General features: G+C 40.5%; 1 protein-coding gene across 1 annotated transcript in view; it reads left to right on the top strand.

Annotated features, from left to right (window-relative positions):
- The window catches only part of KCNT2 (potassium sodium-activated channel subfamily T member 2), a 1033274-nt gene that overhangs the window by 807690 nt on the left and 208250 nt on the right, over positions 1 to 17334 (top strand). Inside the window, exon 21 of the mRNA XM_069737282.1 lies at positions 7123 to 7257. Coding sequence (XP_069593383.1) covers positions 7123 to 7257 — 135 coding nt within the window. The remainder of the gene's footprint in view (positions 1 to 7122; positions 7258 to 17334) is intronic.

Below are 17334 nucleotides of genomic sequence, written 5' to 3'. Positions count from 1 at the left end.
AGTACCTGGATAAATTCCTGATTGTGTACTTGGATGACATTTTGATCTTCTCGGATGATTGGGAGTCTCATGTGAAGCAAGTCAGAACGGTGTTTCAGGTCCTGCGTGCTAATTCTTTGTTTGTGAAGGGATCAAAGTGTCTCTTTGGTGTTCAGAAGGTTTCATTTTTGGGGTTCATCTTTTCCCCTTCTACTATCGAGATGGACCCTGTTAAGGTCCAAGCCATCCATGATTGGACTCAGCCGACATCTCTGAAAAGTCTGCAAAAGTTCCTGGGCTTTGCTAATTTTTATCGTCGCTTCATCTGCAATTTTTCTAGTATTGCTAAACCGTTGACCGATTTGACCAAGAAGGGTGCTGATGTGGTCAATTGGTCTTCTGCTGCTGTGGAAGCTTTTCAAGAGTTGAAGCATCGTTTTTCTTCTGCCCCTGTGTTGTCTCAACCAGATGTTTCGCTTCCATTCCAGGTCGAGGTTGATGCTTCTGAGATTGGAGCAGGGGCTGTTTTGTCGCAGAGAAGTTATGATTGCTCGGTGATGAAACCATGCGCTTTCTTTTCCAGGAAGTTTTCGCCTGCTGAGTGAAATTATGATGTGGGCAATCGAGAGTTGCTGGCCATGAAGTGGGCATTCGAGGAGTGGCGTCATTGGCTTGAAGGAGCTAAGCATCGCGTGGTGGTCTTGACTGATCATAAGAACTTGACTTATCTCGAGTCTGCCAAGCGGTTGAATCCTAGACAGGCTCGTTGGTCGTTGTTTTTTGCCCGTTTTGACTTTGTGATTTCGTACCTTCCGGGCTCTAAAAATGTGAAGGCGGATGCTCTGTCTAGGAGTTTTGTGCCCGACTCTCTGGGTTTATCTGAGCCGGCGGGTATCCTCAAAGAGGGAGTAATTGTGTCTGCCATCTCCCCGGATTTGCGGTGGGTGCTGCAAAAATTTCAGGCTAATAAACCTGATCGTTGCCCAGCGGAGAAACTGTTTGTCCCTGATAGGTGGACGAATAAAGTTATCTCTGAGGTTCATTGTTCGGTGTTGGCTGGTCATCCTGGAATCTTTGGTACCAGAGAGTTAGTGGCTAGATCCTTTTGGTGGCCATCTCTGTCGCGGGCTGTGCGTTCTTTTGTGCAGTCCTGTGGGATTTGTGCTCGGGCTAAGCCCTGCTGTTCTCGTGCCAGTGGGTTGCTTTTGCCCTTGCCGGTCCCGAAGAGGCCTTGGACACATATCTCTATGGATTTTATTTCAGATCTTCCCGTCTCTCAAAAGATGTCTGTCATTTGGGTGGTCTGTGATCGCTTCTCTAAGATGGTCCATTTGGTACCCATGTCTAAATTACCTTCCTCCTCTGATTTGGTGCCATTGTTCTTCCAGCATGTGGTTCGTTTACATGGCATTCCAGAGAATATTGTTTCTGACAGAGGTTCCCAGTTTGTTTCGAGGTTTTGGCGAGCCTTTTGTGGTAGGATGGGCATTGACTTGTCTTTTTCCTCGGCTTTCCATCCTCAGACTAATGGCCAGACCGAACGAACCAATCAGACCTTGGAAACATATCTGAGATGCTTTGTTTCTGCTGATCAGGATGACTGGGTGTCCTTTTTGCCTTTGGCTGAGTTCGCCCTTAATAATCGGGCCAGCTCGGCCACCTTGGTTTCGCCGCTTTTCTGCAACTCTGGGTTCCATCCTCGTTTCTCTTCAGGGCAGGTTGAGTCTTCGGACTGTCCTGGTGTGGATACTGTGGTGGACAGGTTGCAGCAGATTTGGACTCATGTAGTGGACAATTTGACCTTGTCCCAGGAGTAGGCTCAACGTTTCGCTAATCGCAGACGCTGTGTGGGTCCCCGACTTCGTGTTGGGGATTTGGTTTGGTTATCTTCTCGTCATATTCCTATGAAGGTTTCCTCTCCTAAGTTTAAACCTCGTTTCATTGGTCCGTATAGGATTTCTGAGGTTCTTAATCCTGTGTCTTTTCGTCTGACCCTTCCAGATTCTTTTTCCATACATAACGTATTCCATAGGTCATTGTTGCGGAGATACGTGGCACCTATGGTTCCATCTGTTGATCCTCCTGCCCCGGTTTTGGTGGAGGGGGAGTTGGAGTATATTGTGGAGAAGATTTTGGATTCTCGTGTTTCAAGACGGAAACTCCAGTATCTGGTTAAGTGGAAGGGTTATGCTCAGGAAGATAATTCCTGGGTCTTTGCCTCTGATGTCCATGCTCCCGATCTTGTTCGTGCCTTTCATATGGCTCATCCTGGTCGTCCTGGGGGCTCTGGTGAGGGTTCGGTGACCCCTCAAGGGGGGGTACTGTTGTGAATTCTGTGGCAGAGCTCCCTCCTGTGGTCACAAGTGGTACTTCGGCTGATTCTCTCTGTGAGCTTCCGTTGGTGGAGGAGGGTGGTACTGCGGCTTCTGAGTTTCCTTCCTCAGGTGATGTGGTGAAGTCGTTAGGTGCTGCTCTATTTAACTCCACCTAGTGCTTTAATCCTGGCCTCCAGTCAATGTTCTAGTATTGGACCTGTTTCCTCCTGGATCGTTCCTGTGGCCTGCTGCTCTGCATAGCTAAGTTCCGCTTTGCTATTTTGTTGCTATTTTTTCTGTCCAGCTTGTCTATTTGTTTTTTCTTGCTTGCTGGAAGCTCTGGGACGCAGAGGGTGTACCTCCGTGCCGTTAGTTCGGTACGGAGGGTCTTTTTGCCCCCTTTGCGTGGTTTTTGTAGGGTTTTGTGTTGACCGCAAAGTTACCTTTCCTATCCTCGCTCTGTTCAGTAAGTCGGGCCTCACTTTGCTAAATCTATTTCATCTCTACGTTTGTCTATTCATCTTAACTCACAGTCATTATATGTGGGGGCTGCCTTTTCCTTTGGGTTATTTCTCTGAGGCAAGATAGGCTTATTTTCTATCTTCAGGCTAGCTAGTTTCTCAGGCTGTGCCGAGTTGCATAGGGAGCATTAGGCGCAATCCACGGCTGCCTCTAGTGTGGTTGGAGAGGATTACGGATTGCGGTCAGCAGAGTTCCCACGTCTCAGAGCTCGTTCTATATTTTTGGGTTATTGTCAGGTCACTGTATGTGCTCTGACCTCTATGTCCATTGTGGTACTGAATTACCTTATCATAACAGGTGGCTACTTTGAAGAATCTAGAATATAAGACATGTTTTCAGTTGTTCTACCCTTTTTTGTTAAGTATATAATTCCACATGTGTTAATTCATAGTTGTGATGCCTTCAGTGTGAATTTACAATTTTCACAGTCATGAAAATACAGAAAAACTTTAAATGAGAAGGTGTGTGCAAACTTTTGGTCTGTACTGTATATGTATGTATGTCGATGACATGTGTATATATATATATATATATACATATATATATATATATATATATATATATATTTATATATATACAGTTAAGTCCATATATATTTGGACAGAGACAACATTTTTCTAATTTTGGTTATAGACATCACCACAATAAATTTTAAACAAAACAATTCAGATGCAGTTGAAGTTCAGACTTTCAGCTTTCATTTGAGGGTATCCACATTAAAATTGGATGAAGGGTTTAGTAGTTTCAGCTCCTTAACATGTGCCACTCTGTTTTTAAAGGGACCAAAAGTAATTGGACAGATTAAATAATTTTAAATAAAATGTTAATTACTTGGTTGAAAACCCTTTGTTAGCAATGACTGCCTGAAGTCTTGAACTCATGGTCATCACCAGACACTGTGTTTCCTCCTTTTTGATGCTCTGCCAGGCCTTCACTGCGGTGGTTTTTAGTTGCTGTTTGTTTGTGGGCCTTTCTGTCTGAAGTTTAGTCTTTACCAAGTGAAATGCATGCTCAATTGGGTTGAGATCAGGTGACTGAGTTGGCCATTCAAGAATATTCCACTTCTTTGCTTTAATAAACTCCTGGGTTGCTTTAGCTTTATGTTTTGGGTCATTGTCCATCTGTAGTATGAAACGACGACCAATCAGTTTGGATGCATTCTGCTAGATCTGAGCACACAGTATGTCTCTGAATACCTCAGAATTCATTTGGCTACTTCTGTCCTGTGTCACATCATCAATAAACACTAGTGACCCAGTGCCACTGGCAGCCATGCATGCCCAACCCATCACACTGCCTCCGCCATGTTTTACAGATGATGTGGTATGCTTTGGATCATGAGCTGTACCTCGCCTTCACCATACTTTTCTCTTTCCATCATTCTGGTAGAGGTTGATCTTGGTTTCATCTGTCCAAAGAATGTTCTTCCAGAACTGTGCTGGCTTTTTAGATGTGTTTCAGCAAAGTCCAGTCTAGCCTTTTTATTCTTGATGCTAATGAGTGGCTTGCACCGTGCAGTGAACCCTCTGCATTTACTTTCATGCAGTCTTCTCTTTATGGTAGATTTGGATATTGATACGCCTACCTCCTGGAGAGTGTTGGTCACTTGGTTGGCTGTTGTGAACGGGTTTCTCTTCACATGGAGATTATTCTGCGATCATCCACCACTGTTGTCTTCCGTGGATGCCCAGGTGTTTTTGCATTGATGAGTTCACCAGTGCTTTCTTTCTTTCTCAGGATGTACCAAACTGTAGATTTTGCCACTCCTAATATTGTAGCAATTTCTCGGATGGGTTTTTTCTGTTTTCGCAGCTTAAGGATGGCTTGTTTCACCTGCATAGAGAGCTCCTTTGGCCGCATGTTTAGTTCACAGCAAAACCTTCCAAATGCAAGCACCACACCTCAAATCAACTCCAGACCTTTTATCTGCTTAATTGAGAATGACAGAACGAAGGGATTGTCCACACCTGTCCATGAAATAGCCTTGGAGTCAATTGTCCAATTACTTTTGGTCCCTTTAAAAAACAGGGTGGCACATGTTAAGGAGCTGAAACTCCTAAACCCTTCATCCAATTTTAATGTGGATACCCTCAAATGAAATCTGAAAGTCTGAACTTCAACTGCATCTGAATTGTTTTGTTTAAAATTCATTGTGGTAATGTCTATAACCAAAATTAGAAAAATGTTGTCTCTGTCCAAATATATATGGACTTAACTGTATACCTATTCTATGATTCTATGTGTAGATATTTATTTTCTCTATTCTATTCTAATCTGTCAGTGTGATTTTACTGTACACCACACTGAATTACTGGCTTTTCTATAGAACACCGCTGCGTATTTTTCACAAGTCACACTGATGGTCCGTGTGTAATCCGTATTTTTCTCGCCCCCATAGACTTTTATTGGTGGATTTTTTGTGCAATATGCTGACAAACACAGCATGCTGCAATTTTCTCAGCCCGAAAAATACAGCTGTGAAATATATGGCAGATAGGAGCTGTCCCATAGAGAATCATTGGTCCGTGTGCAATGCGTTGTTTTTGCGCCTCTCATACGTCCATATTCCTCTCTAGTGTGACGCCGGCCTAAGGTTGGAAAAGGGTTAAACACTACCTCAAGTTATTAAAGCTCCATCCAAATAGGATTGAGTTAAAGGGGTGCTGATGGACTTACAGAGAGAGGATTACTTGCTTTTTTATGCCTAAAATGTGTTAAGAACAGTATAAACCGTTGGAATCTGTAGTTTCGTAGATCCTGGATTTTGTAGTATTTTGCCAGCTGTTATGTTATAGGATGCCGTACTTTGTTTTTCCTTCATGTCACAGGTCATACACCATGTCAAGACTGAGAACAGCAAGGATAAACAAGGTTGTTATACTGCAACGTCTCAAAAAAATAATACTCTTTATTTTTATATAGCGCTAATATATTCCGCTGCGCTTTACAGTTTGCACACATTATCATTGCTCTACCCGATGAGGCTCACAATCTAAATAAAAAGATTTCATAGTGGACTGGGGTTTCAAGATGTGCTGCTCAACCTTTTTTGAAATAGCACCAAAAAGTGAGCAATGTTGAGGACCATAGATGCTGTGGTCATGCACTACTGGCTAGAAGTCCTTTTTGTGTCTTCATTCTGGTAAATTTTGCATGTAAGTGACTACCAGATCTCTGCTTTTCCCTAGTCTTAGTTCCTGCATTTAGTTGTATTGATATTAGAATGTACTTATTTGGGGTATAGATGATGGTAGTGAAAAGGTCAGTCCCACTAACTCTGTTGAAGAGCCTATTGCAGGGAATGGCTTTGATAATTACAACTTTAGTTGAAGGAGACAAGTGCTGAGTTTTTCACTGCCATCTTCTGTATTCCAAATGAGCATGTTCTGATATCAGTGCAGCTCATGGCAAGCAACTTGACTTGGGAAAAGTGAGGGTTTGGGAGTCACTTGTATGAAATTTTACAGGAATTAAGACAATCCCTATAGCAATGTGGTTTGCGAAACTTCATAACTTTCTTCAAAGGACAAGATTGTAAAAAAAAAGAAAGTTTAGTTAAATCTTATAATAGGCAAATATCCATTTGTTGATGTGATGACATCAATGGTGTCACTGGTGCTGCCTAGGGGGTGCTATCAGGGGACAAGGAAACGAGTGCAGGGGATGTAGGAACATGACACTAAGCAAAGCACACAGGACCTTGTACTGAGCAGTCAGGTGACAAGGGGGCGAAGTCACCGCACGTGAGTGTTGGGAAGGTAACTGAGTGCATGGAGTGCAAGGCACAAACAGTAAAATGTGGTCAGGGAAAGCCGAGGGTCTAAAGCCAGACAAGAGTGTAGTACCTAGGGATAAGACAAAGAGTAAACGAGGACAAGCCAAGTGGGTCAGATAACCAGGAAGGACAGGGCAGTGCAAAGCAGGATACCGAAGAAAATGTCAGGGGACAAACTGGGTCATTTACAGCAAAGCACACAAGCACAGAGCAACAATGTTTACGGATGAGTAACCTGCGTCAGTAATCACAAACCGAGAATACAGAGGTAACACAGACACCAAATCCAGGAACTGCCCACATTAAATAGCGGCCCCAGAACCAAAGAGAGGCGAATTAAAATTAACCCTGACTTGACCAGGATGGAGGCGAAACCATCCTGTCCAGAGTCATGACAGTTCAACACAGTTCAATTACAATGAACTAACCAATATTTCACCTTTGCATGCTATCTGTGTTCTACATATGTTCTACTAGTTTAGTTTATGGCTTGTATATAGAACCATTAAGTCATTTTTGTGTTTTCAAAAGCCTAGATGACTTGCTGAAGTGTGGAGTAACTTTTGCAGCAAACATGGTGGTTGTGGACAAGGAAAGCACGATGAGTGCCGAGGAGGATTATATGGCAGATGCAAAGACAATAGTCAATGTACAGACACTTTTCAGGTAGGTGTACATTTTTGTCACTTGAACATCCATAGAATCAAAGAAACATAGAATGGTAGAGTTGGAAGGGACCTCCTGGGTCATATAGCGCACCCACCTGCTCAAAGCAGGATTCACTAAATCATCCCAGACCATGATCCATAACATTTCATCTCACTGTTTTTGATGTTTAACTGTTTGAAATTGAATTAGTCATCAGAAAAGACAAGTGTGATGATTAAATTCATGTCTTTGGTACCTGGAAAAAGACCCAAATAATAATGTTAAATTAGTTTTCAGAACTATCAAGGATATGTGCACCCAAGTCTTTTTTCTAATTTTTAAAACCTGAAAACTAAGCAAAAGAGCTACGTTTTTGAAGAGTTTTGAATATTTGAGGAGCTTTTGAAAAGTTTCCGCTCAGTTTCAGCTCCAAATTATCCTACAAAACTCAGTGTGATCATATCCCTAGAGTAATATAACAACTGTTCTTAATCCTTTTATCCTGATTTTCTATTTTTTTCCGCTGTTGAAAAAACGCTTACATCTATATGACATTTAGTTCATACTAGTGCTTAATCCTGTCTTGAATCTCTGCCATAAAATAAGAAAGGATTATCTGCTAAGAGAAATATTGTTATTCCTTATTAACAGATGCAGAGGCTTTTCCATAAGGCACTAAGAAAGTGTAGAAATGATGTTACATCCAAATATAAGAATCTGATTTGGATTTTTAGCAGAAAAAAGTAGCATTGTATCATTGTACCAGTGATAATGTGTTTGTGTTGAGTTCATACATGCGTTCTATGCCTAGGACACACACATGAAAAAAACAGGGCTTAACAGCTCATAAGGTTAAAAATTTTGAGTCCTGTTTTAAGATGGACTTCTGCCCTGACATTCAGATTGCTGGGGAGTGGACACTTCTATTTGACTAACAGTTCACACCAATGTCTTCATCATTCTGCTTGCCCAAACTGTGTGCTCCTAAAAAATGAACATTTAATATTCATGGCATTCTTACAGTAAAGCGATGAGGTGCCCAAGTAGGATATTCAGCCTGTAACATATGTAGTCGAAAAAACTTGGCACTCACAGAGCAGAAAAAGGTGAAAAAAGTTCCATTTATTATGCATTCAACATGTAGTTGTAGGCTAGCACATTGGTAGTCGCAATCTGCGTCGCCATCCCAGCAATGCAAATCGACAACTACCAATGCACTAGCCTACAATGGATTCCTCTTCCTCTTGGCATCCAATTCTGAGGAAGGTCCATACGAGGACAGAAAACGTTTAACGACATGTTGGATGCATAATAAATGGAACTTTTTTCACCTTTTTCCGCTCTGTGAGTGCCAAGTTTATCCTAAAAAAATGAAGCCATCTGAACTTCTGTTTGAAAAAAATTGTAGATTTAACCCAAGATAATTTTTTTAAATAAAGTTCCCCATTATTAAAAGTTAATACCTACTGTACATGCCTTCATCTATGCATACATTATAAAGGGACTGTACCTTCTAAAGTATTACATAATAATTAAAGTAAAAAAGTGAAATATACTGTTATATATTGTTTTCCATTCTGTTTTCATTTTTAATTGATTTTTAGATTTTTTTTATGTACATGATTATGGGGCAGACATTTTGCCTTAAAGAGGTTGTCCACTGCCTTAACATTGATGGCCTATCCTTAGGATAGGTCATCAATGTCTGATCATTGGGGGTCACGACAACAGGCAACCCGCCGATCAGCTGTTCTTGGTATTGACTGAGGCCGGAAGTGACCAGTGATGTACAGTTCAGCTCCATCTACTGATCGTGGCCACTGCTGGGTACTGCACATCCATCACTTATTCAAATCAATAGGGGTGGATTTGCAGCACCCGGCCACGGCCACTATACAGTACGCGGAGCTGTGCTGTGGAGCTTTGTAACTGATCAATTCTGGCTGCTCCCAACACTGAAAATAGCTAATTGGCGGGGGTGCCAGATGTCTTACCCCTAACAAGCACTGATGATGATGACCTATCCTGAGGATAGGTCATCAGTGTTAAAGTAGTGGACAGCCTTTTTAATTTCTGTGAACAGCATTTGGAGATAGGCTTTACAGGATCTACATTGTCCATAGCCATTAATATTCAGGAAAGTGTTCTAGGTATCTGATCTGGGTGAAGGTGACTAACCAGAGAAGGGTAGAAGGTGAGCTGTGACCATTATTTATTGAGAATGATTGATCCCCTGTTATTTATTGTATATAGTGGTATGATCAGTCATTGTAATCTTACCTATAATAATAAAGAGAAACCTTGTCAAATGTGGTACAGTACAGAATGTAAGAGCCTAATGTTAGGCTTAGTGGCAAGAGTGAAAATTGCAAAATCTCAGGATTTTTTTGTAACATAGATTGCTATACTGAAAATTGAGAATTCATTATAATTAGAAAAATAACTATTATAAAAAATTGATTTCAACAGTGCCTCATTTTAAAGTGATACATTCAATTTATATAATAATGAAAATTTGTGTTTGAATGTAAATACGGTGTCCTAATTATATAATTACCATGGAAATAAAAATGTCTGTATCGTCAAACCTTATGCGGTATGTTTGCTGAAATCAGTTGTTCGGACTATGGGAATAGGCTTGATAATAACACACACACATCACAGGATAGAATTTACATTCACAACTTCCCTACAGCAAATCTGCATTAAACTGTTGTAGCCATTTAGCATTTACATACATACACGTATGCTATCAGCATCACTTACTGACCTCATTTATGTGTGCATCAAAGTCACTACATGGGCACCATAGAGAACAGCTGTGACGGACACTGCACAAATTTTCAATGTTAGCCAATTACTCTTAAGATCCTACAATCAATGATAACTGTCTTTTTAATAATGAAAGCAGCCTCCCTTTGTCTCCATCCAGTAAACCAATGCTTTGAGAGTGACAAGATCCCAAGGACTGTCCTGTGATATTGTCTTTCTAGGCCCCCACTCACATTAGATAACTACCGTTGGAATGATTTTTTGATAAAAATGAATGCGTGGTTCCTACTTTCTACTTTTTCTACTAATTAGCAGTAGCTTATCTCCTGGAGAATGAAAAAGCTTTGACCCTGCAAATCAAACAGTCCAAACCCTTATGTCCCCTGACATCAACTTTCAAGGAAGAGTCCATTTTCTCCATACACATTGGACCGTGGGCCGATCCCACCAACATCAGCAGGGGCCTTTAAGGCATTATCTTGTGTCTTTGGGTGGGAACTTGTGACTAAAGGTACCGTCACACTCAGCGACGCTGCAGCGATATAGACGAGCCGATCGCTGCAGCGTCGCTGTTTTGGTCGCTGTCGAGGCGTCAAACACAGTAACTCCAGAACGATGCAGGAGCGATCCAGTGACGTAACGGCGACTCACTTATCGTTGTAGCTGGTTGTTAGCTCCATGTAAAACATTGCAGGCATCGTTGCTTTTGCTGTCAAACACGACGATACACGTCGACCTGATGACCAAATAAAGTTCTGGACTTCTAGCTCCGACCAGCGATATCACAGCGGGATCCAGATCGCTGCTGCATGTCAAACACAATGAGATCGCTATCCAGGATGCCGTAGCGTCACGGATCGTTGTCGTTCTTGTTGTAAAGTTGCTGAGTGTGAAGGTACCTTTAGGCTGGGGTCACACTTGCGTGTGCAATGCGAGAAACTCTCGTGAGTCTCTTGCATCAATACCAGGCACTGCCGCCGGCACTCGGGGCCGGAGTGTACAGCTGCATGTATTTCTATGCAGCTGGACGCCCAACATCTAGTTATTGAAATTGACCTGCTTAGTTAGAGGGATGAGATTAGATGATAAGCTACTTCTGATTGCATTAGTTTATGGTGGTATCAGCTTTTTCTTGTTTCAGGATAGAAATTGTGTTGTGTATAAGCCTGAGGAAGGTTCTGGTTGTTTCCTTAACTTACTCAAGAGTAAGCACTGTAAAACAAATGCTTCATGTAGACAGAGATATATAATAAGGAAAACACATAAATCAACATTGAGGTTTTGCAATTACCATTATTTATCTTCTTCATTAAACCTTTTTTTGTATTGTGCTTCTCGTGGAACGATAGTAAATTTTGCATTTTTTAGTTTTTACTGTCAATCATTTTACTGGTTTCCCAGCCTGTAACTCTCTCTATCTTTTCTGCATTACAGCGGTAATAATACAGATTGATGTTGTTCAGATCAACAGCATTTTATTACCACATAAAGCCTGTAGTTCAATGCACTGAAAAAACTGAAATATGGAACAACAAAACACAGATTATATTACTGTAATGTTTCGCTTAATTATCTCTCTTCAAATTAGATTCCAAAACATTTCCATATAATGTATCCATGTTCATAATAGAATCCCTAAATAGATTACATTATTATTAGGCATGGGAGAATGGCTGAGGAACGTGCATGAAAAGATAAATAATGGAAAGGATTAAAATGAAATTCAGCCAGATTCCCCACAGTGTGAAGCTGCTGATAGTGTACTAGTCCAAATACAGCAAGGAAATTTTATTTCCGGGGTTATTTAAAGGTCTCCAAACAATGGAGAAATCTCAAGTACTCACCAAACATGTTGTAGGTGCTGGGTAAATGATTGAAAATCTGTATAGACATGCCTCCTACACATGGAGATTATGGGCGCAATACATTGTGCACCCAGTAAGTTGGAAAACATTGCTGAGAAACTGTTCCTTAGGGTGTTTACTAGGGTTGAGCGGACCTGTGGAAGTTTGCGTACTGGTACCCAACCCGAACTTTAGTCCAAAGTTTAGTTTGGGTACTAGAACTGTACCTGAACCTGAACTAGAACCTGAACCTCTTTTAAAACAATAGAAACTTGAACTTTGGATAAAAATAAAATCTTTCGCTATCTCTCTGAAATGGACTTCTCTCGGAACTCCGAACATTGCAACAGACTTCCGGAAGAACTAGCGAACTGTCCAGTACGAATCCTGAACTTGTATGCTCAAATTCGCTCTTCTCTAGTGTTCACCTGTTGCTTTGCTTCACTGGGGCATTGGGTTCAAATCTGACCAAAGACTACCCCTGCATAAACCGTAAAATTACAGTCATAGCCAATGAAGAAAACCAGATGGTAACATATAAAATCAATTTTTATTCAAAATACTAATAAAAACATACATGAAATTTTTTTTAAAAAACAGAGTGCACAGAAGGGTGAAGTGTTTGCCTGATGCAATATAATAGATGGTGGTATAGCTGTTCTCCCCAGGTATGGAAAAGCAAATATCCTATATAAAGTCAGATCAAAAAACATGAATAGATGGAGATCATATATCCAAGTGAATGAAGGGAAAAAATGCCTTAATAAAATGTAAAAAAAAGTCTATGATAAGAAAATTCCTCATATAATCTTTATACTGTAGAATTATCCCAAATATACTGAGGCATAAGTATTACAAGGGACCAATGAATTTATAGGATTCCCATCAGTAAACAATATAAAGATATACAGGGCTAGCATATACCTTAATCAGACTCAGGAACACAGATGCAGATGGCTGCCACTTCCCCCTCACCCCAACGTACGTTTCGCCGCCGCTTCTCCCCTTTCTGCCCTTCTGGGCACACTGCTTTTTTAGATTTTTTCATATATGTTTTTATTGGTATTTTGAATAGAAATTGATTTTATATGTTACAATATCAGCTATGGTTATGTAAGTCTGATTTTTGTTGGTTTGCTATGATATGAAGTGCCAGCTTCTTTACAAATGGACAATATTTGATGTATTGGTAAAACTACAGTGTACGCATTCTTGGGGACAGCTTCTGCTCTAAGCCTCTACTCACATGTCCAGTTATTATCCGAAACAAATCAAGTCTTAAAGGGACACTGTCACCTGAATTTAGAGGGAACAATCTTCAGCCATGGAGGCGGGGTTTTTGGGTGTTTGATTCACCCTTTCCTTACCCGCAGGCTGCATGCTGGCTGCAATATTGGATTCAAGTTCATTCTCGGTCCTCCATAGTACACACCTGCGCAAGGCAAGATTGCCTTGTGCAGGCATGTACTACGGAGGTCAGAGAATGAACTTCAATCCAATATTGCAGCCAGCATGCAGCCAGCGGGTAAGGAAAGGGTGAATCAAACACCCAAAAACCCCGCCTCCATGGCTGAAGATTTGAAGATTGTTCCCTCCAAATTCAGGTGACAGTGTCCCTTTAAAGAAATTGACCAGTCATGAAAAGATGGAAAATGGATCTTAAAGATGGATTTATTAAATGGATCCATCATTAAAAAGAGAATAAAAAAGGATCAGCTTAAAAATGGACATGCTGGTTTCCATTTTGCATCAGGTTTTGTATTGTAAGTAAGTCCGTCTTCCTGGAGGTGTCGCTGACCATCCATAGTGCTCTGAATATACACAATTCTATGAAAGGGTAAATATGATCTGTTTCTTCAAAACCTTACTAATTAAAAACAAAAAACACCAAATAATATCCCTGCCGGGGTCATGAAGGAACCAAAATGCAAAACCAACAACAAACCTTCACACGACAGACCCAAGGAAACTAAACCAAGAGTATATAAAAAATATATTTTATTAGGTAAATACACATACAAGATAAAAACAGATATATTCACAATGATTGCTCTCAAAATCTGACATACATTCCTCCCAAACGGGAGGTACAGTACCCAATAACACAATGTCTCACAGATGGTGTGAACAAAGCATGTATAAATCCACACTATGGTACCAGATAAAAAATGACAATTTTATTGAATCGTATAAAAGACATATATAAAACACATAACTACAAATCAAGAAAAGTGCAGTAAATCCACAAAAAGAGGGACATAAATGCCATAGGCAAATACACAACCCACATGAATACTGTCACCTATATTGGTGATGACCAACTACAAAGGCCACTCAATATATGTATGCCAGAATGTGAGGGGCTACCGTTAGCCTTACTATAATAAGAAATGTATAGGCCATCCTAAAAGGAAAGTAGCCCAGGTATAGTAGCGTTCCCAAACAAAAGTGGCTATATCAAAAAAATAACAGCCTGTAGAGGTAAGTAAAGGTAAATTACCTGATGATATGTGTGGGGTGAAAGCCTCGGCGTCCCTCTGCCCCGACGCGCGTTTCGCGGTAGCTTCTTCTGGCATACATATAATGAGTGGCCTTTGTAGTTGGTTATCACCAATATAGGTGACAGTATTCATGTGGGTTGTGTATTTGCCTATGGCATTTATGTCCCTCTTTTTGTGGATTTACTGCACTTTTCTTGATTTGTAGTTATGTGTTTTATATATGTCTTTTATACGATTCAATAAAATTGTAATTTTTTATCTGGTACCATAGTGTGGATTTATACATGCTTTGTTCACACCATCTGTGAGACAAGATAAAAACAGGGCAGTAGCCACCAGTGCAGCAGCAAAGGTGGGGCTCCCGCAAGGACGACCTCATAAACGTACATAGCAAGTAAAACAGTAACAACTACTCTGGTGCCTAGCTTTGCATCCAGTAAAGGGATATATGTGGAACATACAATATGATATAAGATCAGTAAAAATAAACAGTGTGATCAATATATTAATAGGTAATCCAAGTGATCCACACTATACATATTAGAAATAAATAAACTAAAAATAGCCAGCTAGGAAACCATATATATAAGCATAGTACTAGTAAGGGTATAGTTACCATGAGGAAGACCCCGGGGACCCACCACACCCGACGCGCGTTTCGCAATGAAATGCTTCGTCCAGGGGTGGTTGGGTACTGGCCAGATAGGGGTTATAACACGGTCATGACCAATGGGAACAGAGATGAAAATAATGTTGAAAGTACTAACACCTGTGTATGCTGGATACTGATAGGAGAGCGTCCTGATGCTGCGTAACAAAAGCAACGAGGTGGCGTACGATACACTGTGAGAACGCCGAACCGAAAGTAAAAACCACCCGGAACCGGAAGTGACCACATCAGGTCAGCGCAACATAGGCTGATGGCAACTGTTGCCACAACAACACCTGGAGCCAATAGCGGCAGAGAATAGACCGTAACTGGAGGGAGTACTACAGAGCGCATGCGCAGATTACGACTCATCACTGCCAGGGATGGACGCAGCTGACGAACAAACTGTGACGGCGCAGGCGCACAGAATCTGCAAACATGCCCGCGAATGCGCAAGCGTACAGGAACGGTAGCCATGGTTACTGACAACTAGACCACATACTGGCAACAGGACAAAAGGCACACCGAAGTGAAGTGTGCGTTGCACTACGGGTGATTACCAATAACGCATAAAAAGAGAAAAGGAAGAATCCCAATAACCGGTAACGTGCAAAGCACCGCAAATAAAGCGGAACAGATAAAGGGACATATAAATAAGACCATAAACCGAAAAATAAACTAAAAGGACACATAACAACATGGCAGGACTAGAAAATGCAGCAGATAGGATGCATAAATTAGAAATCAGGGATCCCAGGAACTGACGGGTACTGGAACAGCAAAAATAACCAAAATTATGGCCAGAAACATCCGAATACTAAATAGCAAAGCAGAAGATACTGCAAAAAAAATGAAAAAAATGAAAAAAAAAAAATGAAAAAAAAATAAAAATAAAATAAAATAATAAAAATAAAAATAAATATAAATAAATAGGTAAAAAAAAAGGGGAGAAGAAAAAACATGATCAAATAAAGATGAGCAATGAAAATAAAGATAAATATGAATATAAGACGAAAATAATGATAAATAATAAATAATAAATAAATAATAAAAAATAATAATAAAAAAATAAAGAATTAAAAAATGAGTGAAAAACCTAAAAATAAACAACACAGACATATACAGAATTAATAAAGATTACCCAGAAGTATAGAATGAAATAAAAAGTGAAAAAATGAACAAAACAAAAACAGTGTCAAATAATAATAGAACTACATAACAACGTAACCAATAAGGACACTAAGCAAAAATGGCAGAGGTGTACAAGCCATAATAATAATAACCACCTGGGAAGGTATGTGTGAATAAAAGCAATAGTGAGAAATATGTATAAATATAATAGTGTTAAAATAAACATTATATATAGATACTAAGTAGATGGGTAAGACACAGCCTACCGCTAAAACAATAACAACATGTGACAACAATGGTGTGTAATAACAATAAACACAAACAACTTGATTGACGAGTGTCCAGATATTTCCAAATACCTGTACCAAGGTTCACTGAATAGACGATCCCAAAGTAGAAAAAGAATCCAAGCGACACGTCCAGATGTGGAGGATTGATGAAGGATGGCCGAATGATAATACAATAACCCCTATCAATACAATGACATAAAATCAGACACACACAACATATTTAATAATAAAAGGAGCCAGTTAAAAACAACCTTCAGAGCACAGCATATAATGGGAAATCAATACCAATCGAGCACAATATTTAGGTAGGTAGAAAGGGAACAAAACTATTGTGGTCATTAAGGCCATGTGGTACAATTGTAATCAAGCGATGTATCCACCTCGTCTCCCTTTGAGCTAAGAGTCTCTTCCAATTGCCACCACGGGGGCCAATGAAAACATGATCGATGCCCATTACTGACAGACCTGTAGGATCGTAGTGGTGTAGGGACTTAAAGTGTCGAGGTATTGGCTTTAATTTACGAGGATCATCTTCGGTGGCTGCATTTTCAATGTCCAAGACATGTTCCCGCACTCTGCGGCGGAATTCCCGTGTGGTCATGCCTATGTTGCGCTGACCTGATGTGGTCACTTCTGGTTCCGGGTGGTTTTTACTTTCGGTTCGGCGTTCTAACAGTGTATCGTACGCCACCTCGTTGCTTTTGTTACGCAGCATCAGGACGCCCTCCTATCAGTATACAGCATACACAGGTGTTAGTACTTTCAACATTATTTTCATCTCTGTTCCTATTGGTCATGACCGTGTTATAACCCCTATCTGGCCAGTACCCAACCACCCCTGGACGAAGCATTTCATTGTGAAACGCGCGTCGGGTGTGGTGGGTCCCCGGGGTCTTCCTCATGGTAAC

Source organism: Ranitomeya imitator, chromosome 8 (assembly GCF_032444005.1).
Source record: "Ranitomeya imitator isolate aRanImi1 chromosome 8, aRanImi1.pri, whole genome shotgun sequence".
NCBI lineage: Eukaryota > Metazoa > Chordata > Amphibia > Anura > Dendrobatidae > Ranitomeya > Ranitomeya imitator.
This window is presented reverse-complemented; position numbering and strand designations above follow the sequence as displayed.